This window comes from Thamnophis sirtalis, unplaced genomic scaffold, assembly GCF_051295495.1.
Source record: "Thamnophis sirtalis isolate CommonGarterSnake01/CBP01778 unplaced genomic scaffold, rThaSir2_p1.2 scaffold_4, whole genome shotgun sequence".
Lineage (NCBI taxonomy): Eukaryota > Metazoa > Chordata > Lepidosauria > Squamata > Natricidae > Thamnophis > Thamnophis sirtalis.
Genome location: NW_028261384.1, coordinates 38,351,166 through 38,374,539, shown reverse-complemented (window position 1 = coordinate 38,374,539; position 23,374 = coordinate 38,351,166). Strand labels below are relative to the sequence as shown.

General features: G+C 40.2%; 1 protein-coding gene across 1 annotated transcript in view; it reads right to left on the bottom strand.

Annotated features, from left to right (window-relative positions):
• Positions 1-23,374, bottom strand: part of LOC106556994 (histone deacetylase 9) — a 173,693-nt gene that overhangs the window by 14,803 nt on the left and 135,516 nt on the right. The window contains exons 12-14 of the mRNA XM_087714371.1: positions 23,023-23,156; positions 15,433-15,517; positions 4,780-4,927 (exon numbers count right to left, since the gene is read on the bottom strand). Coding sequence (XP_087570497.1) covers positions 4,780-4,927; positions 15,433-15,517; positions 23,023-23,156 — 367 coding nt within the window. The remainder of the gene's footprint in view (positions 1-4,779; positions 4,928-15,432; positions 15,518-23,022; positions 23,157-23,374) is intronic.

Here is a 23,374-nt window from a genome sequence, read left to right as displayed (position 1 = left end):
GGTTGCAAGAGGTGGGAGTGGGAGGCACCATCCTTCGGTTCTCCTCCTACCTCTCAGACAGGTCGCAGTCGGTGTTGGTCGGAGGGCAGAGGTCAACCCCTAGGCCCCTCAATTATGGGGTGCCGCAGGGTTCGGTCCTGTCCCCCCTCCTATTTAACATCTACATGAAGCCACTGGGTGAGATCATACGCCAGCACGGGATTAAGTACCACCAATATGCGGACGATACGCAGTTGTATCTGTCCGCCCCGTGCCAACTCAGCGAAGCAGTAGAAGTGATGTGCCAGTGTCTGAAGGCTGTTAGGGTCTGGATGGGAGTAAACAAGTTGGCATTCAATCCAGACAAGACCGAGTGGCTACTGATGTTCCCTCCCAAAGATTGGCCAAGTATTCCATCTCTCAGGCTGGGGGTGAAATTATACACCCCTCAGAGAGGGTTCGCAATTTGGGAGTCCTCCTGGATTTCCAGCTGACTTTAGAACACCATTTGTCGGCTGTGACCAGGGGGACCTTTGCCCAGGTTTGCCTGGTGCATCAATTGCGACCCTACCTGGATCGGGAGGCCCTTCAGACAGTCACTCATGCCCTTGTGACCTCAAGACTGGATTACTGTAACACGCTCTACATGCGGCTGCCCTTGAAGAGTGTTCGAAGACTTCAGCTAGTCCAGAATGCAGCTGCGCGAGCGATCGTGGGTGCACCCAGGTACACCCACGTTACACCTATCCTCCATGAGCTGCACTGGCTACCCATTAGTCTCCGGACTCACTTCAAGGTGCTAGTCGTTACTTATAAAGCCCTACATGGCATCGGACCTGGGTACCTGAGAGACTGCCTCCTGCCAATTACCTCCCATAGACCAATCAGATCGCACAGACTAGGCCTTCTCCTGATCCCATCTGCCAGCTAATGTCGGCTGGCGACTCCCCGGGGGAGAGCCTTCTCTGCTGCAGCTCCAGCCCTCTGGAATGAGCTCCCCGTGGAGATCCAGACCCTTACTACTCTCCCGGCCTTCTGCAAAGCCACTAAGATCTGGCTGCTCCGGCAGGCTGGGGGGCTGTTGAAATAGCCAGCCCCACTGTAACTATGAATGTTGTGTATTTTAAATTGTTGTTTGTCTATTTGTCTATTTATCCCCTTCCTTTGTTTATTGTAAGCCGCCCGGAGTTCTTCGGGAGTGGGCGGCATACAAGACCAATAAAATACAAATACAAATAAAATAGTTGCACAAATATCCATTTTATTGGAAGATGTTGTATAGATATCTGCTTCATTTTTCTGTTGTTCATGTAATGCTCTTGTGGAAGACTGAATTGTTACTTTCGTGGAGCACTTGGTTGGTGTGGGTAGTTTTATGATAGATTTGTTTTTTGAATTTGCTCTTGATGCCTCTGTGATGAGCCTATCAGGAAGGGTATGATATTTTCTTTTTCCCGATAGAAGTTTATTTCTTTGAAGAGGCTACTGATGGTTTTGTGTGCATTCTCTAGTTGGTGCTTTTTTATTACAACAAAGGTGCCCTCTATGTACCCAATCCACACTTGTTGCATGCACTGAAATGCTACAGATTCTGGCATTGGATTAGTCTCTGAAACAACCAAGGTACCAAGGACCTCACTGTTCAACTATTTTCTTCTATCAGTATGAAAGAAATCTTCTGACAACTCATAGAAGTGTGTAGATCCTTGTCAGCCTGGTGTGGTTTTCTCCACCCTTCCCCACCCCACCCCAGGGAAGGATGATACTTGCAGAAATTTATTTTTTCCCCAGCAATAATTTTGGCATAGACCCTCTGGGAATAAAAGATCCAAATTTACCTGCAACAGAATCTGCTATGGAATTAATTTTAAATCCTTAGACTTGGGCAACTCAATACTTTACGAGCAAATTCTACCATTGCAAGTTCATGATGAACATACTTAGACCTGCTGGATCTTGGGGATTAAAATAACAGTTGGTTTATGTGCCAGTTACAGCCAAATTTATCTATCCAACTAATTAGGGTCAGAAAGCCACTCTGCTAGGTGGCTTATACAAAATGTTTTTTTTTCCAATAGATCCACAGCTTTCTTTTCATAACATTCAAAGCAATTCATTTGTAAGGGATTTAGTTGTTTTTTACTCTTTATTCTCCTTTCTTTCACTCAATGGATTCAGTCCAATTCTATTCCATTTGGACTTTTCCTTGTTCTGCAGAAGTGCCAAAAGCATTTGGCTTGCATAAAAGTAAAAAGTGTACAATGTCTTTTTTTTTACAGAGACACTGTAAAACTTTTCTGAGTGATCAGAGAGAGAGAGAGAGAGCAGCAGAGACAGAGAGACTGCTCTGTGCATTGAACTATTCACACATCATGTGGAAATACTTGATTGGTGAAGTGAGTTGGCAGTTTTTTCTTTCATTTTATAGAATTGTTAAATTCATGTCCAAGTCAGCCGCATTTGGTCAGTGTGATATAACAGTTGACAAGCAGGGGAAATGAACTCTCCTTCGTTATTCATTGATCCCATTTCACTTTTAAAAAGGATTATTTGCCTTATTCATAGAACAACAACTCCTGGATTTGTCCAATATAATGCACAAGCATTTTTTTGATCAGTTTAAAATAATCCTGGAACTTCCTTGTTCTTTTTTTGTGTAGGACAACATTTTAAGTTACATTGCCACTTTTATCCTGCTCTTATCTACTTAATTACTAAATTTCTAAAGGCACTTGTCTACTTTAAAAAAAACTGTTAAAAATGTTTGCCATTTTTTTGGTTCTCATCATATATTCAGTTTATTCTGTAAATTACTTTTTAAGTCAGAGATGACAAATAAGAAAATCGCAAGTCATATATGTCCATAAAAGCTAGGGGTCTCTTAAGGGTCTTCTAAAATTGCTAAGAAATATGTATACATAAGAAAATCATAGTATATTTCATTAATTGTAAGCCGCCCTGAGTCCCCTCAGGGAAAAGGGCGGCATATAAATCCCAATAAACCTATTAAACCTATTAATTGTATTATCTGAAATGAAAATGAAAATGAAATTATGTCAAATGCAATTATTGTGAGGACAGAAATTGTTGTATTGATTTTTGCAAGCTCCTCTAGGGCCCTTTTAGCTGAAAAGCACATAACTACATATAATTATGTATTTATATTTCATCTTTATTTCATCATGAAATTCAAGGAAGCACACATTAAGATTCCCAGATGTCTTTTCATGCAGCTATTAGCAAGATCAATAAAGGCACAGCTTCATCAGGATTATTTCATCGTATGCTTCAGTCACACTGGTTCCACTTGCTCTAAGCTCCCGAAGATTTCCCGACTTGAAACTGATCAGGTGAATCGATAAGGTTCTGAATGGAGATTCAAATACTGTTGCCTGCTTTTTTCCCTCAGAAAACATTGGGAGAATCCCTGGTGAAACCCAATATTTCATTTCAAATTCATTTCTGCAGCTGAGTTTCCTAGTTTTCATGTTAGGAGCCTATGCAATATCCAAGCATGCTTTGAGTAGAAATATTCCACTTCCATCTTACCTCTATCTTATTAATATTCATTAATGTAACACATTTGCTGCCTGAACATGGTTTTCTCAATGAATATTTAATGTTTATGAGGTCTACATACAGTATATCACATAGAAGGAATAAATGGGAAAATGTATAAAGGGTGGAAGATGGAGGGATTGAAAGTTTGCAGGATTGTATGACTATATCATAAAGAGTATACTGAGAATCCAAACACAAAATCCAATTGGATTGGGATTTGGGAATATCATTTAGCACATTAATGAAGCCAGCCCTGGGAACGATTTATTCATCTTTTTTCATGAAGCTGTGTCTTCTGATACTTAAGATATTACTTGGTGCACTTTTGACCCACTTATTACAACATTAGTGGACATTAGTGTTACATTCCAGGTGCAGCAAATATTTCTTTTTTAAAAAAATAATGTATGATGATTCTCTTAGCTGCTGTTTTTAAAAGCTTTAAAGGGGACAAGCTTTGTTTAACCTTAGGAATAGTAGCATAGCAATTGTCTTTTTCTCAGGATCTTCAATCCTTTCAACAAAACTTGGATAATAAACAGTAACAATGCTGTAGGTGTGGTAATAAACTACAGATATAAGAAATAAGCTACAGATAGTATTCAATTTATGATTGCAACTGGGACTAGATTTCATGTTTTCTTAGTTATTTCCAGTCATAAATGGAGGTACCCACATGATTGAACCTGATTTTGCAACAGTTTTTGTAACAGGTTATAAAGCAAATCTGCATTAAGCCAATGCTGCATTTATAACTAAACATATTCTTATGAATGGGTGATTTTTCTTGAAACTGATAAAAATATCACAAACTGCGGTCACATGAGTGTGAGATATTGCAACCAGTCGTAAAGGTGAACCCTGTTCCCAAGCATCTGAAACAAGAATCCAAAACCCATGTAGTATTTTTCTCTGCATTTTGAATTTTAAAAAAGTTTAACAAGATAACAGCACTGGAAGGGACTTTAGAGGTCTTCTAGTCCAACCCCCTGCTCAAGCAGGAAACCCTATAACATTTTAAACAAATAGTTGTCCAATTTCTTCTTAATTTCTTCTTAAAAACCTCCAGTGTTAGAGCAGCCATTCCTTAGGCAAGCCATTCCACTGATTAGTTACACAAAAGACCCAGGGCTTTTTTTAAAAAAAAAAAGAGAGAAAGAAAATGGTGTTTTTAATGTATTTTCTCAATCATGCCCCTAATTTATTTGACACTTTTAGTGTGTACGATTTTGAACTTACCTGCCGTGTCCTGGTAGAAATGATTGCTCAACATCCACTGAAAGTAAGGCCATGGCTGAGACTGCCTCTGTCTCCTCTCTCTCTTGGGTTTCAGCCAGCTTACAGCTAACTGGCACGATGTAAGGCTTCACAGACTTCCAGTACATCCCTAAAGAAAACACACCATAATTTATGGGAAATTTCACTAGCATGGTGGTATAAGCCCAAGTAGTTGCTTACGTCCAGCACAGAGAGCTTCTAAGTATATGAGTATGAGTAACTGGGATTCCAAATGACTGTGATGAAGTTATGGCTCTCAATGCCAAGTTGGAAAGTTCTCTCTCTTTCCAAGTTCTATGTCACAGCCTTCTGAGAAAGTAATAAACTGAAAAGATCATCACAGAATTTAATGAACTTTGAGCATCCGAGAAGGAATCACTGAGGATTTATTTCCTGTAGTGTGAGTATTTACTACACTATCAATCTGGCATTTCTCAGAACTGGAAGATACATTGCTCACAACTGTAAGTAGGAAACAGGATTGGTGAAGAAAAAAAGCAATCCAGAAATGACTATGACAGAGGTAGGAATTAGAAGACCAGAACAGATCTTTCTAATAATTATGCCATCAGAAAAAATTGTTAGTTCTAGATGTTCTTTCATCTGCAAACATCGGGAGATGTACTAGAACAATAATTTATTTGACATGATTATATGCACTGGAATTTTTCCTTTTTATTTTGATGTCTTTGAATCAGTGTTGATTCCTAATGACTGCCTTGTTAAGTCTCTGAAGTTTTCTTGGCTAGATTTCAGAGGTGGTTTCCCTTTGCCTCCTTCTTAGGGTTGAGAGACAGGGACTAGCCCAAAGTCACCCTGCTGGCTTTGTGCCTAAGACAGGATTAGAATTTGTGGTCTCCCAATTTCTAACTCAATGTCTTAACTATTATACCAATCTATCTCTCTATGATATATGGTCATATTTTTTAGGAAAGCTTTCAAAAGAGATAGGAAAAGAAATAATGGTTCATGAACAAGTTTGGCACAGACTAAGGAACAGTGGATAGAAATCAGGAAGGGAACAGTGGATAGAAGCTAGGTCTCCTTTAGGCATGAATGGTGGCTGGGTAGCTGTGGACCAGTCATATATTTTTCAATCCAACCCACCTCACTGTTGGGTTGCTGTTATTGAGAAAATAGGAGCATTAGGTGTGCCATGAGATGACTAAAACATCTCTTAAAAATGCAGGATAAAATAATAATGACAGTAATATAATCTTTGGGTTTTATTTAAAAAAAGGGTTTTAAAATCCTGCTGGTGATAACATTTTTTAAAAAAAGAAACAAACCAGATAAATAAATAAACAAAAATATTATGGATTATGAATAACATTATTAATAGCACTCACTTATTTTTCTGATATCATTAATTTCCCTTTGGTGTGTCCTCCAGGTGTGCTAGAATTGACACCAAAGAACAATTTTGGGACTTGGGTTCCTAGCACATTGACGGAAGGAATCAATTTAATGAAATCTGACTTCCTGCTTTCTAATTGGGAATGTGGAACACATGAGTCTGAGTAGGTTTGTATTTCTTCCAAAGATCTGCTACAGATAAGTTCAAGAATATTCCTGGGAACTTAGAGTAGACTTTATGGAGAGGACAGTTTTTTCATAGAATACTCAAACCATTTTCAAACTCATTGGTGTAATGACTTTGAACCTTTTCAGATCCCTAGAGGCTAGAACCTGCAATCTGCATATGAAGCAACAAAGGGTCTTGTGTCACTTTGAAGACTAGTACATTGAATACACCTTAAGCTTTTGAAAATTCTGCTTAACAGAAGGGATAAGTTAGAAAAACCTAAATCTGAAATGAAAGTGTGCATTAATTCAAAAATTTCAGATTTAATTGGTTCAATTAAATTCCAAACTTTGCTGTTTAAACATAAATGAAAAGCATCTTTTATAGTGAACTGTTTTTATTGACCATGTTAGGATAAATTCAGAATTTTCAGTATAGCCACCACTGCTTTTTTTTTTTTTTTTTTTTTTTTTTTTGCTACACTATGCCGTATATCTCTAGGGTGACTTGCATCACTTAAACTGGTTGTATCATATCAAACCTTGGTATGATCCTTGAGAAGTTGGGTGGGAAAGCTCTTTTGGTTTCTTTTTCCAAGCTAAAAATAGTCAATGAATCTCAGCAGACATCAAGTTGTAGTACATTTAGTGCTGGAGTGAGGTCCTCTACTATTCTATCAGCCCATATTTTGCTAGAAGACTGCAAGCAAAGGTAATCACATACTGTATATGAGAAGTCTGTGCTAGGTTTCCAGCAATGAGAAGGTGAGTTATTTTTATTAAACTATATTACAATCCAGCTGTAAATACAATGATTTGGAACTAAACTGGAAGCAACTTCCTTTTTGCTGTAATACAGTCTAAATAAAAAGACAGTTTCTTTCATCCATCTGTTTTCTAAATAGGTATTCTTATTAGAAGCGGTAAAATGGCTAAGAAGAAGGTAAAAGAAAACTAGCTTGATCAACTTATGTAACATGATAGGGAGACAGTTCCTTTGAAAGAAATTACCAGAACTCCTTAAGTTGTTACTAGGATCTATATATAATGGAGGATTTTATGGGGATAAAGTCTGAAATACATTACAAAATTAAGATTCCCAGCTGCAACCCTATACCCACTTAACTTAGACTAAGTCGCATCTGAACTCAATAGGACTTGCTTCTGAGTAATGTATGAAAATGCACTAAAAGCATCAGAAAATTGGCTTTTTTCCAACTTGTAAAATGCTTGACGTTCCCCACGTCCTCCTGTGTTTAAGGTACTATAATTGTTAGATCTGGAAAAATAGCTTGTACAAATTCAAAAATAACATTGTTATCAAACTACTTAGAAACTACAATAAAACAAACAAACCAAGTTATAGAGATGTTCCACAATGTTCTCACAGACCATGAAGCCACAGTTATCATTTTAAAAAGTATTCAATCCCATTTATCTATGGATTTCAGTGTTTACAAAATGGGTGATTCAAGAAAAAGCATATGGGTAAGCAATTGAAATATATTGCCATAGGAATTATACTCTACTTTGCTATAAATGAAATTTATTTATTTATTTATTAAATTTATAGGCCGCCCAATCCCGGAGGACTCCGGGCGGCTTACAAAGGAAGAAGAAAAAGAAAAGCAAAATAAAAGAATAGTTTAAAATTCACAACACGCATACATTCTAATCAGGGCTGGACGTTGACAATAAATGATATTCCATGGTTCACTTTTGAGCTTCTGTCACGGCATTAACATTTCAAATAATAGTAGCCCACAGCTAGAATCTTGGCCTTCTATAGCTACATCTTTCAAATTTCATCTAACTCAAAATCTCACAAATGTGCCAATAACAACTGGCCAAAGTAGAGACACTTTCACTTTTCCTATTCCTTTCAATGAAATCAGCACAACACTCAATGTTCTCATGTTTGCTTTGATCATTTTTCTAAGCAGACAGAATGAAAATGTATTATAACACTCACAAAATTGTGTTAAGTTCTTTTTTGTTAACAAAAATGTAAACTATCCCAAATATTTCCCTGTCAGTTGTGGAAATAAGATTTTTTTTCTTCTTATTCCTTTTTCTTTTTCTTTGACTTTGCAAAACGACTGTGCTTTGCTTAGTGGGAGGCAATGAAGTTTTGTTGTTGAAGTGCCTTTGTGTTATATAGAAATCTTGTTTGGGAAGTTTAGTTTTGAAAGAATCTTTTCCATACAATTGCAAAAACCCGTTCTGATTATTGGTACTATCAAACAAAGGTTTTAAACATCTTAATGTGGAGCAATCAAGAGCTTTACTTTGTTTTAGAAATGGAAGAGGCCAACAAGCAGCTTTGAAGGGATGTTTGCATATATTTTTTTTCCAAAGGAAAGCACCTTTCTGAAGCGTACAAGACTCTGCATGGGATGTACCATTAACAGATAGCTAAGATGGCAGACATTGGGAAATTCTATCAGTTACTGTACTGGGCTGGACTACAAGACTGTTGAGGCACTGATCATACGGCACAAAAACAGACACTAAGCAGCAGTTCCACCACACTAGACAGGACCCAAAGTGCAGACAATTCAACACATAGTGGCAGCTGGCATTGTGTACAAGAACATTTGCGTAAGATATGCCATCCCAGAGAAGATTGGAGAATAAGAAAACGAAGATTTGATGAGACTTCCTTATCGTGACAAACGATAAGTACCAGCCAATCTACCAGACATTATGATAACAGATAAAAGAGCAAAAGACAGCCATGTGATAGATGTAGTGGTGCCAACTGATAGCAAATCAGGAAGAAAGAGTACGAGAATCTAAAGAAGTACAAGGGCCTGAAGGAGAAATTGGACATGATATGGAAAATAAAGTGGTTCCAGTAGTGGTAGGGGCTGTGATTGCTAAACTAGGAGAGTAGCTATGAGATCCCAGGAATGAGATCAGAACTCTGTCCAGAGTAGTGCAGGGCTAGGAACAGCTAAGATTCATTATGATGCTGTAGTCTCAAATTCCCAGATCTCTGGTAGAGGACTCAAGTTGAAGAAACATACCATCCATAAGAGGAGAAGATATTAATCAAAATTCAGGATTTATTCACATTTAGCTTTGACAATGCTAATTTTCTTCTCTATAAATTCCACAAAGATGCATTGGTGGAGAATAGAATAGAATAGAACAGAACAGAATAGAATAGAATGTTATTCTATTGGAGTTGAAAGGGACCTTGCAGGTCTTCTAGTTCAACTCCCTGCCCAGGCAGGAAATCCTATATCCGGGATGGCAAACCTATAGCATGTATGCCACAGGTGGAATGCAGAACCATTTGTCAGGGCATGCAGCCATTTTTAAAGCCATTTTCGCCCTCCCCAGGATTCAGAGGCTTTATAGGAGCCTGGGGAAGGTGAAGACAGTCTACTCCCACCGGAGGCCCTCCAGAGGCTTCAGGAGCTTCCCCCCCAAAAAAAACGGTTCTAGGGGCAAACCAGAAGTTTGGGAATGGACTTCCGGTTTGCTCTTAGGGCCGATTTAAGCCCTCTGGAGGCTTCAGGGATCTTCTGGAGACTTCCATGAAGGCTCTGGAGGACGAAAAATGACCCAACGGAGAAAGCGGAAGTGACTTCTAGTTTGCTTGTAGGGCTGTTTTTAATCCTCTGGAGCCTTCAGGGAAGCCTCCTGAAGATCCCTGAAGGCTCAGGAGGACAAAAAACGGTCCTACGAGCAAATTGGAAGTTCATTCCCAAACTACTGGTTTGCCTGTAGGGCTGGTTTTTTGCACTCCGGATGCCTCAAGGAAGCTCCTGAAGCCTCAGGAGGGCCTCCGGGGGCTGGGTAAGGTTGTTTTTTTCTCTCCCCAGACTCCTATAAAATCGCTGGAGACTGAAGAGGGCAAAAAAAGCATGCAAAAAATGGGGGAGCACCTGTCATGTGTGCATGCATGCTGGTGGGTTCGTGCATTGCATTATGGGTGTGGCCTGCCATGCATAACCCCTCTGAGCTCCCCCCGCTTATGGCACATGAGCCAAAAAAGGTTCGCCATCACTGCCCTATATCATTTCAGACAAATGGTTGTTCAATCTCTTTTTAAAAATTTTCAGCATTCCTCTGGTCCACTAATTTTGTCACTTTGTTGAAGAATGCAATAAGATTTGTCTGCATGATCTGTTTTTTTACAAGCCCATGTTGGCTTTTGGTTATGACTTTGTTTGCCTCTAGATCAGGGGTGTCAAACGTGCGGCCCGTCACACGTTGGCCATACCCTTGTTTGGTTTAGCAAAGGGAGAAAAAGTCCTGATACGCAGTGATGATGTAAATTTGGCACCCCTGTTCTAAATGGTCACTGATAGCTCTGCAGTTTCCTGGATTTATTCCCCCCCTTTTTTTGAAGATGGGGACTACATAAGCTCTTTTCAAATCCTTTGGTAGCTGCCCGGGGGTACAGGATCTTGGAAAGATATAGTTCAATGATTCTGAGATCACGTATGCCCATTCCTTCAGAACCTTGGGGTGTAATCCATCTGTTCATTGACTTAAACACATCTAGGGTAGAATGGTGCTCATTTGCCATTTTCTTACCTATTTTAACTTTTACTCCTAATCTGTTTTTTTATGGCAGTTTTTGATAGGTTGAGCTGTTTTTTTCCCCTTTTGTATAAAGGCAGAAGCAGAAAATGAGTTAAGCAGTTCGGCTTTCTCCCTGTTGCTTGTCGCCTTCTTTCCACTTTCTCCCATTAATGGACCAATTGTTTTCTTGACTTTTTTCTTGTTTTTTTACATATTGAAAGAAGCTTCTTTTGTTGTTATTTTTGACTTTTGTTGCAAGCCTTAGTTCATTTGTGCCTTAGCTTTCCTCACTTCATCTTTGCACATTCAGGCTAATTGCTGATATTCTATCTTAGTTATATGCCCCTCCTTCAATTTTTTATACTTGTCCCTTTTACCTTTCAATTTATCAGACAGTTCTTTATAAAGCCATGCTGATTTCTTTTGAGAAACTGTTTTTTTCTTCATTTGTATTGTGCTAGACTGTGCTTTTATAATATCACTTTTTAAAGTTTTCAAAGTTTTCCCCTTACGATTCTCATCCATGGAATCCTTTCCAAGATCTCTCTAACTTTATTGAAATTAGCTCTCTTAAATTCCAAGACTCTAGTTTGACTTTGTTCTATTGCTTATGCTGGCATAATGTTGAATTCCAATATTCCAAGGTTCCTGTATCTTGAACACCTATCATTTCCTTTCTATTAGTGAGAATTAAGTACAATATGGCTGATGCCTTAGTTACCATCTCTACTTTTTGGGAAACAAAATTGTCTGCTAGGTTTGTCAGGAACATGCTTGATCTTCCATTTGGTGCCGAGTTTGTCTCCCAGTTGATGTCAAGGTAATTAAAATCCTGCATTACTATTGTGATGTGTTTCCTACGTACCTAGTTAACTGACTAGCAAAAAGTTCATCTATTTCCTGTTAGGTTGGGTGGCCTATAGTATACACCTATGGCAATGTCATTTCCCCCCTTTTATTTTGACTCAAATGCATTCAAAACAGTTTTTATCATTGTTGTCCTCTGTTTCTGTAGATATGTAATTATTTTTTACTTATAGTGAAACTCCACTTCTTCTTTTATTTGGTCTGTTTATTTTAAATTATTTAAATTCCACTAACTATAGCCATTGATCCAAAAAGATGATATATTCTTGACATAATTCAAACATGGGTTATATAAAAATGAGGATCTAATATCATAAAATATTAGTGTGACTGCAACATTGAAAAAAAAGTGCAAGAATGATCATGTATTTTTTTTATATTTCTGAATTTATATAAATTAATGTCTAGGACAGTGATAGCTAACCATTTTGTTGCTGGGTGCCAAAAGAGTGTGCGCACAACCCCCCCCCCCCCGCATGCCCTGACCCCAGGCATGCAGGGAGTGACCCGCTTGTGCTCCCCTCATTGCCTGCGCAATGCCACATGACCCTCATGCATATGCCCTGCCCAGTGGTAGGTTCTGGGTGGTACGGCTCAGTACAGCCATACCAGTAGTCAGGAGCAGCGGCCACTGTACTGGTATGGTGGCTCCTTTCGCCCACCCACCCATCTGCGTTCCATACCTGTTTTTGAAGGAACCAACTGTGCACTCGCGCTCAGCGTGCGGCGCCTGCGTGACCTCCGGTGAGCAGTTAGATGTTGCAGGGGTGGTAGAGTGGGCATGCATGCACAGCATATGTCAGGCGCATGCATAGCGCTAGTCCAATGCGTGCACCAACAGACTACGAGCAGTGTATTGGTAGCAGCGCTAAGAGCAACCCACCATTGGCCCCACCCCATGTGCACATGAACCCCCTGCTCCCCTGCCAAGCATGCACATGCTTCTCCTGCATGTGCCATGCCCCTGGGCATGTGCAATAGAGACCCAAAAAGTAGGTGGCCAGCAGGAGGTGTGCACACATGCGCATGGGAGTTTGATTGATTTGATTTGATTTTGATTTGTTTATTTATAGGCCGCCCTTTTCCCTGAGGGGACTCAGGGCGGCTTACAATCAAAAAAGGGAAGGGGAGTGTAGGACAATACCAAAAAAAAGATGTGCACAAAGTAAATTAGACAGTAAAACTCAACATTCACTCAGCATTCGGGAGGGGCGAAAATAAGATTATCCCCAGGCCTGACGGGCTAGCCAGTTCTTGAGGGCTGTGCGGAAGGCCTGGATGGTGGTGAGGGTACGAATCTCCACGGGGAGATTGTTCCATAGTGTCGGAGCTGCAACAGAGAAGGCTCTCCTCCGAGTAGTCGCCAGTCGGCACTGACTGGCGGATGGGATACGGAGGAGGCCAACTCTATGCGATCTGATGGGACGCAGGGAGGTAATTGGCAGAAGGCGGTCTCTCAAATAGCCAGATCCACTACCATGGAGCGCTTTATAGGTGGTGAGTAAAACCTTGAAGTGCACCCGGAGACCAACAGGTAGCCAGTGCAGCTCACGGAGGATCGGTGTTATGTGGGCGAACCGTGGTGCGCCCACGATCACTCGCGCGGCCGCATTCTGGACTAGCTGAAGTCTTCGGATGCTCTTCAAGGGCAGCCCCATGTAGAGCACATTACAGTATTCCAGCCTAGAGATCACAAGGGCTCGAGTGACTGTTGTGAGAGCCTCCCGATTCAGGTAGGGCCGCAACTGGCGCACCAGGCGAACCTGGGCAAATGCCCCCCTGGTCACAGCTGAGAGATGGTGGTCAAAAGTTAGCTGTGAATCCAGGAGGACTCCCAAGTTGTGGGCCCTTTCTGAGGGGTATAAATTTTGCCCCCCCAGCCTGAGTGATGGTACGTTGGTCAAATTTTTGGGAGGGAAACACAACAGCCACTCGGTCTTGTCTGGGTTGAGTATCAGCTTGTTTGCTCTCATCCAGTCTTTAACAGCTTCCAGTCCCCGGTTCATCACGTCCACCGCTTCATTGAGTTGGCACGGGGCGGACAGATACAACTGTGTATCGTCCGCATATTGGTGGTATTTTATCCCGTGCCTTCGGATGATCTCGCCCAGCGGTTTCATGTAAATGTTAAATAGTAGGGGGGATAGGACCGACCTCTGCGGCACCCCATAGGTTAGGGGCCTCAGGGACGATCTCTGCCCCCCCACTAACACCGACTGCGACCTGTCCGAGAGATAGGAGGAGAACCACTGCAGGACAGTGCCGCCCACCCCTATCTCCCGCAGTCGTCGCAGAAGGATACCATGGTCGATGGTATCGAAAGCCGCTGAGAGGTCCAGGAGAACTAGGATGGAAGCATGGCCTCCATCCCTAGCTCTCCAGAGATCATCAGTCAATGCGACCAAAGCGGTTTCTGTGCTGTAACCGGGTCTGAAGCCAGACTGGAAGGGGTCAAGATAGTTAGCTTCCTCCAAGGTACGCTGAAGCTGGAGAGCCACCACCTTCTCAACAACCTTCCCTACAAAGGGGAGGTTGGAGACTGGACGATAGTTGTTAAGAACAGCTGGATCCAGAGACGGCTTCTTCAGGAGGGGTCTTACCACCGCTGTCTTGAGCGCGGTGGGAAAGTACCCCTCCCGAAGAGAAGCGGTAACAACCGCCTGGATCCAGCCTCGTGTCACCTCACTGCTGTTGGCAACCAGCCAGGAGGGACACGGGTCCAGTATGCAGGTGGAGGCACTCACAGCTCGCATAGCCTTGTCCACATCCCCAGAGGCAACTTCCTGAAACTCAACCCAGAGATGGTTTGCCAAGTTTTCTCCTTGTGTCTCGGCTGGATCTACTGGGGTGGAGTCCAGGTCCGCTCGAAACCGGGCAACTTTGTCCGCCAAGAACTGGACATACTCCTCAGCCTTACCCTGTAAGGAGTCCCCCGTCTCCCTCCTATTTAGGAAGGAGCGGGTTATCCTAAACAGGGCGGCTGGGCGGGACTCGGCGGACGCTACCAAGGAGGCAATGTATGTTCTTTTTGTTGTTCTTAAAGTCCGAATATACTCCTTGGTGCATGCTGTTAAAAGTGCCCGTTTCGACTCGGACCTATCGGACCTCCACGAGTGCTCTAGGCGTCTTCTCCGGCGCTTTACCTCCCGGAGTTCCTCAGTAAACCAAGGAGGCCTCCGGGGGCCGCTGACCCGGAGGGGCCGTAGCGGCGCAATCCGGTCTAGAGACTCCGAAGCTGCCGAGTGCCAGGCAGCGACGAGGGTCTCCGCCGAACTGTGGGCGAGGGTATCAGGAATAGCCCCAAGCTCCGTCTGGAACCTAACAGGATCCATCAGTCGCTTGGGGCGGAACCAGCTGGTCGGTTGGTTGAGCCAGGGTGAGTTCCTCAATATATTTTGTACTACAAACGATCAATTTTTATCCATGTCTTTCAATAGAAACAGTTGCCCAGGTATTGAAAAGTTTCGGTTTATGGGAGAGCTGCCAAAACAAACAAACAAACAAACAAAAAACCCCAGGTATCTTCGAAACTTCTATTAATGGAGAGAGAAAGACAAAATCCACCAGATGACTAAATGGCATGACTAGTCATAAAAAAAATGACTTGTTTACATATCCTAAAAAGCAGTTCGGTTAATAATAGCAATACTAAATATTTAGGGATAAATTATCCCTAAAACTTACTATGAATTGCAGTAGATTTTTGCAAAGAAACCATTGCATTCACATTAGGTGTTTGATGAAGGATGTCTTCAGAGATGGGTTCCAACTGAAAATAAAACCAGAAGAAATCAAATACAAAAGGGTGTGAATATACTGAAAATTCAATGGAAGCAACAGCATATTAAAAATATTGAATTCTGAAACTATCAGTTAGAGAGACAACTTGTTGTGACTCTTCCTTGCTGTTCCATGGAGAGAAAGACAGTTTTTACTTTCTATTTTTCAACCATGTAATTGAATTCCAAGGGAGCTTTCCAATGACTGCAAGACTAATTTACAGAGACTCTTGAGCAGGTGCATGTCTATGTAATAGTCATTTAAAAATGTTAGTTATTTCGGTAATTTGGGTAAGCTACTCACAAATCAAATTCCATTGTGTCTATACGTGCAGCTGTACACCAAAACAAAACATTACTGAAGCTGCTTTAGAATTGAAAAGATCATACAATATCAACATCCATCCCATAGTTCATATGACTAAAATAAAAACATGAAAAATTCACATATTAATTTGATGTGCATTACACAATACCTGTGAATTAAACATATTATTATATTAATATAGCATTGTACGTACAGTACAGTTATGCCTTCTAATGTTTAAATTTGTCTTCATATTCCTGTATAACCATGTACTTGAATTTACTTAGATTATGGAAATATTGTCACTGTTTACACAGGCTTGTCATCTGAGTACACAACTTTATAATGTGGTACAATTATTTTGTAAGTAAGTAAGTATATATGTATGTAAGTAAATACCGGTAATACTTACAAAATTAATGAGAATTTGGTAGTTGCAGTGTTTGCAACTACTTAAATTGGGAAGATAAAAGTCCAGTAATCATGTTATCCCAATTGCCCTACCCACAATTCTAGAGATTATTTGGATGTTAACTAAAATAATTATTTTCCTTCTATTAGTTTTAACATATTTATTTTTCCGATTGATGTATTTCATTCTCAATAAAAATGGTAGGTTTATTGGAATGACGTTATTTGTAGAGCTATAACTGCAATAAGCAATACTTTAGACAAATGAATATATTTATTGAAAAGGGAGACATGTTGTTGATAACACTTCACCAAAAGGCTAATAAAATTAGTTTTTAAAAGCATCAAAAATGCAAATCCAGCTCGGGAAACTAATGTTACTATGGATCATATGTGCATACTGGTGGTTCCAATAATATTAATGGATGAGTATAACAGATACAATTTATAATTTAATTGAAATGCAAATTGAACCTAAGTAAATATAGTAAATAATAATATAATTATTGTTATATCTTTTATTATTCTCCCTTTGTGTCACCTTAGTAGCTTTAGCAAATAGCTAAGAATTCATTTTAGAACTTTGGCCTCAGTTCCTGTTAGCTTCTGCAGCATTTCAGTAAAACCTCATCAGAATCCAGAGGTGGAATCATTACGCTCTCACCTTTTGTGACCCAGATGCACTCTTGTTAGGAATCATTTTAAAAAAACAGGGATTGTAACAAATCATGTTTTCTCTGAGAGGGAGAGAATCTGTATTTCAGAGAATAATTTCTGATGGCAATGATCCATTTTTAAAAATCATTAAACTAAATAGACAAGAGGGTGTCCCTGGAAAATATCATGAGACCTAGCAGTGAACAAAAGGAATCACTCTATAGCTGACAGATATTGCAACATCACCTTCACTCCTACGCTTCTTGGCATTCTATTAGCGCTGGAGCCAAAGAGCACAAAAACTGAAAGAGTGGAAATACATCTTTATAAAAGAATTTTACATAAACAACTGACTAAGGTCAGTGCAGGAGCAACAGACCCAGTTGACGGATATGCTTGAAAAGATACACCAAGGGATATTTTTTAAACAGTTGAAGCTAACCCATTTGGCCTCTTCAATGTTTTCTTGCATTTGCAATTAAATTTGGGTATGTACTGTATGAGAAAAGGCATTTTCAAAGAAATAAGCACACTGGGTGAAGGGAGCCAAGGTATATTGAGCCTTTATAAAGAAATGTGAGCTCACTGCACAATCATGCCCAGTTTTATATAAAAATGGGAAATTTGAGACGGAAGAAAATACTTTGTAAAGAATTGGTCCATTTCTTCATGACTCAGCAGATTTCTGTTCCAGTGTCTCAAAAAATTCTTATTCCTGCCCTAAGATTTGAGATCTTGCACTTACATGTATCCTGTGTGTTGATATTTAATTCATTCTCAATTCTACGAAGATAAAGATTCAACTGCATGGCTTAAGTCTATTCCTCTTAAGGGATTTTTTCCAGTGTCACTTCCACTGCCTTTATTCAGTAACTTGAAGATGCAAAGTTAGTCTCACCATGGTCAGCATTCTGCAGCCTCTGGGCAGCAGGTGTTTCCTTCCTGTCTCCCCAAGTCAAGGTTCAAAAGACTAAAAGCAATCAAGTTATTCTGGCACCTGAGGGAGAAAATTTCATGTTCTACTTTTCTTTAACCGAAAAACACAAAAAATAAATGTAATAATTGTCACATGTTCTGCTCTTTCAATTGCATTACATCCCAAATCAGCTGTCAGAGGTGGCTTGTCTCATTTTATCTAATGGCAGGATTGGTCCTAAGTATCAGCTTTAGGATGAGAACTTAAAAGTCAACCTAACCTTAGTTTCTTTAGCAAAAGTTCTGTTCAAGTCAAGTGCTATGTATTTCTTAATCACAAAGAGCTTTTCTTCAATTATAATTTCTGGTAAAATAAGTAAGAGATTATCAGAAAAAAAATCCTTGCTTTTAAAATAGTGATCTCATGCTATTATCTCAAGCAATTAGTCATCTAAACAATTTATCCTTTGCAGTTCAAGCTTTTCTTCTAATTAGTTGGAACAACAGGTCTCTTTGTTTTGATAGTTGCTTATATAATGAATGGATTTGCTTTCAAATCACCAACTGAGTGCGTCATGAATATCTTGAAGTAGCTTAATCTCCCTTGCCCCAAATACCTCAATTAAGGATTCAGTATTTTTACTTCAGATTTTAGAAGGGAGCTAACTGCTTAATCTTTTCACACTTCTCAAAAGAATATCCCTCTTAGTGGCTCCCTAGGGAAGTTTAGAAAGAGATTTTAAAGCGAAGCAACCACTAGTTCCTGCCAAATTGGTTTCACCCAAGCTCAGCAGTCATATAACTGAAGTAGCAAAGGAGGCCCAGGCCTGCTCTTACTATACTCCAGAATCCCTGTTCACTCCTGACATTTTCACATCAGATGTTAATATATGAAGTGAGATCCTTTATACATTTGGCATGGCATCCTTTCAACTGGAAATATCATCTGCACAGGATTCCACATCATGACAATATTTTAAGCATTGAACTTTTTCACTGAACATAACATGGTTAGCCCCCATGGATTTGTTCTTCTCCCACTTTAAACAAGCCTCTGGAAACCTGGGATATAGGCTCAGTTCATCTCCTTTCTAGCTTTAAAAGGTGATGATAAAGTGACATAAATACTCTTGGGAAAAAGCAAACTGATTCTCATTGTAATACTGTAACCTTAAAACTTTACATTTAGAAGTTGGTCCCACTGGCTTCATAGGAATGCAAGTAAGTGTGATTTAGATCCAAGTTAGGTTTCTGTATAATTTCCAAATTTGGGCTGTAGTCCAAAGCACACATACTTGGAAATCAAATACATTGAAATTAATGGGACTCCCTTCCAAGTTAAATGCATTATAACTGAGGCATAATATTCCAGGGCAGCACAATTGGTTCTTGTTGTGTCTTTTCTACTGATCAAACAAAAAGAATTCGGGAATAGATTGTTTTGTTGCTTGCTTTCCTGAAATTTTAGAAGAGCTAATCCAAATGAGTGTGCAAGGACTACACTGTATATGGGTACCATATGGCAGTGGTCCCCAACCTTTTTATCGCCGCGGACCAGTCAGCCTTTGATAATTTTACCGTGGCCCGCTGAGCGCGCGCAAGGGTAGGGGGGCGTTGTTCTGCAGCGATCATGGCCCCCCGCCATTAATGTCTAAACTGCTGCAAGATATACTTAAATATTGATAAAATGTGAGGGGGTGTACTCACTTCTGTGATATCTATCCATCCATGTCTGTCTCTGTCTGTCTCTGTCTCTCTCTGTGTGTATGTATGTGTGTATGCGTGTATGTGTATATATCCTCTATCTATCTATCATCTATCTATCTATTTATCTATTTATCCATCCATCCATCCATCCATCCCTCTCTATCTATCAATCACCTATCCACCATCTATCTATCTATTCTAGCTGGCTGGGCAATTTGGGGAGTTGAAGTCCAAAAGTGTTAAAGTTGCTGAGATTGAGAAATGAGGACGAAACAAAAGGGAAGAGAATGAAACAAGGTCGTAGAGAGAGATTGCAAAATGAAAGGGCAACTTCTCTTTTTATTTCCTTCCACCCTCACCACCCCCACCACCCCCACCGTGCCTCTCTGGCAATTGGCTGCCCAGGAGGTGGGGAGGGGAAGATGTTTCACAGATAGCTGCCACCCGCCCATCTCTCTCTCTCTCTCTCCGCCTCCCCATCTGACCTTGGCTGCTCCATGGCGGAAACCCCAGAAGGCAAGCAAAAAAAAAAAAAAGGGCTCAGGAGTGGGGGAAGAAAACAAACCCCATCACGTTCCTATCTGTGAAAGCTCCCCGCTCCCTTCCTGGGCAGCCAATTGCCAGAGAGGCAGTGTGTGTACGTGTGGGGGGGGAAGGGGGGTTGGTAGCCCGCAGCGCGCCTAGTCCACTGTGGAACGTGCTGCCACCCGCCCAGCGCTCGCTCTCTCGCTCTCTCTCTCTCTCCCCCCCCCTCCAATCTCCCGCTTCTGCTTCGACCGGCCAGCAACTTGTCCCCACTTGCCCGGGGACTGGCCTCTGATTGCTGGCGGGGAGAAAGCCTCGCCAGGGAAGGAGGTGAGGACTCCGCGGTGACGTCATGGGGACGGCGCCCCCAGATAGCGGCGAACCGAACGCGCTCCGTCTCCACGGGCTACCAAGGCGGGCGGCCGGCCGGCCGGGGTGGGAGTGGGATTTGGACCGGAGAGGCGGCTCTCAGGTTCGAGTCCCGGGGTTGATCTCAGGCTGCGCATGTGGGTGAAGAGGCAGCAGGGATCATGGCCCCCGGCCGCTGCGCGGCCCGGTGCCAGGTACTCCACGGACCGGCACCGGTCCGCGGACCGGGGGTTGGGGACCACTGCCATATGGTAATCAAGTAACAATACAAGATTATAAATTATGTTAAATGGATGAAAGAAACAATACACAACTGATATTGGTTTGGCTACGCCATCTCAAAGGGTATACATCAAACCAGAACAGCCGGAGATGAACTGAAAGCTGATGCTATTTTATAGCATGATGAATTTCATAAGCAAATAGTTCTGGGATCCTATTAATGGGCTAGACCAGAAGGTTGAGGGAGCACTCTCATGTAATAGAGGAAGTTTTAAACCTGCTTATGTTAGAAACCGTGGCTTTACAATGTTTGTGAAAGGGTTATCTGAGGTGCAAAAAGTCTGACAATCAAGAGAAGCTGGTTGCATTGTTTTCTCATGATTTAACTTATAACTAAGTGCATCAAAGTTAAAAAAAATATTCAATTAATTTGTAAATTATGCAGTGATAGGCCTTATATTCTATTACAGGTATACTTCGACTTAATGACCACAGTTGGAACTAGAATTTCCATTGCTAAGCTATGAACCTAGATTGTGGGGGCAAGATGCTGACTTTGTAAACTGCTTAGAGAGGACTGTAAAGCACTGAGAAGTGGTATATGTCTAAATGGTAATACTAATACTAGGCAGTAAATAACGCTCAATTTCGTGATTTTTTTTGCTATAGTTGTTAAGTAAATCATAACAGTTGATAAGTGAATCTGGCTTTCCCCATTGATGTTACTTGCCTGACATCAATAGGAAAGGTCTTAAAGTATGACCACATGACCACATGACCACATGATGCTACCACCATTTTAAAATGTATTGTTTGTCAAGCACCCACACTTTAATCACATGATCATGGGAATGCGGTGACAGTCATAAGTGCAATGATTGTCATACATGACATTTTTCAATGCCATTATATCTTTGGTCACTGTGAATAGTTGTAAGTTCACAACTATCTGTAATTTTAATTTTTTTTATCCTTAGGGTTTCTTTGTTTCCATCCATTTTTTATTTTTCAATATCTACATTTTTTTTACTTCTTGTTATTATTGTCATGTTTTTCATGTTTAAATCATTAGTAAACTGTTCGGAATCAGTTTGAATCAGGTATCATATAAATGTAATAAATAACACATAATAAAATTATATTTGTATAATTATATCCTTAAATGTTTAAATTATAAACAATCTTTCACTATTACATAAAACGAGTAACAGTAGCTAAGTAGAGCACAACATAGCTTCTCAACTGATTATTTCCTGTGCAAAAATCAGTTATATTTATACTTGTATGATTTGTTTTTTTCTGGGATGTTTTCTTCAAAAAGAAAGAAAACATCCCAGATTCAAAAGCAAATTCTTGTGAAGCACCTCTTTTGGTAATTAATCTGTATCTTCAAGCCTGATTTGTTCATTGTGAATGTTTGGAAGTAACTGTTTTGCTTACAGTGGCTTATTTCATATGCATATCTATATATCTGCGTGCGTCCGTGCCTGTGTGTGTGTGTGTGCGCGTGCGCATCTACTGAAAAGTTCTGTAGATGGAATAGCATACTGTTGCATGGACAGAGAAGCCAAGAACAACAATAGCAATACAAAAGTATTTCAAAGCCTGCTGCATTCATGTTTATGAATTCTAATCCTCAGCACATGAATAAATACATTTGACAAACTGCAGAGTGCCTTTCTGACCTTTCTAATTTGAGTTCAGTTGCATGTGCCATCATGAGAAGTCAGTGCTGGCTTTTCCAGGTTTTTTTTTAAATGAAAGTGAGTGCAATGTTTATGCAATTTGGAAAATGGAGTTTCCACTAAAAAAAAGATTATAATTGTGACATTAATAGCCTTTAAAGAATTGTATCTCTAAATTATGGAAACCAGGACCTAGTCCTATCCTTTGGCACTTTGTTATTGAAGCTATAGGCTGAAATCAGCTTTTTAGCTGATTGTGTGGTAAATAGCTAAGTAGTTAATTTATTACTCACTAATGAATGAAATTCTCAACTGCAATGATTTTGCATATCTTCATTTAAATAAAGGAAATTAATCACTGGAAGATCAGATGTCTGGAAAAAAAATGTCTTAGGGATAGATAACACACTTTGTCTGTTGGGCTGGATCCATGTAGGCAGCAATGACTTCTGTTAAAAACAGGCATTATTTTTCAAAAAAATATTTAGACTTTCCATTTTATGAATAGCTGATGAAACAGGTTTTCCACTATCACCATATTAAATTTCCCCACAAACGGTTTTTATAAGTACTTACAAAGGCAAAGTAATTCTACTGACCTTTACCCCTACTTCAATAATAGATTATAAATCCAGCATAGTATGACAAATATCCAGGAATTTTACATTGTTTTATTAACTTTGAATATTCTGGTTACCTCGTTTCCCAGTAAAACATTTAGACAAGCTTCTGATGCATCACAGATGGCAGTAAGATCATGTCCTCCCTCTAGGGCTAGCACCATGCGACCACCTGCCAGTGTCAACAACTGTTTGATGAGGTGGCCAAAACCTGTCATGTCAATAAAATGTACAAATCAATATATTAGAAATATATGTATGAAATAATCACTGCATATTAGAATGTATTGGAAACATGAAGAATGAACCAGTGATAGCGCTTTCATTTTTAAAACCTAATTTGGATTCAGAACCACCAACCCATGACATCTACAAATACCCTGAAAATAATGTAGAAAAATAGAAGCTTTTTTTAAACCAAAGGAAACT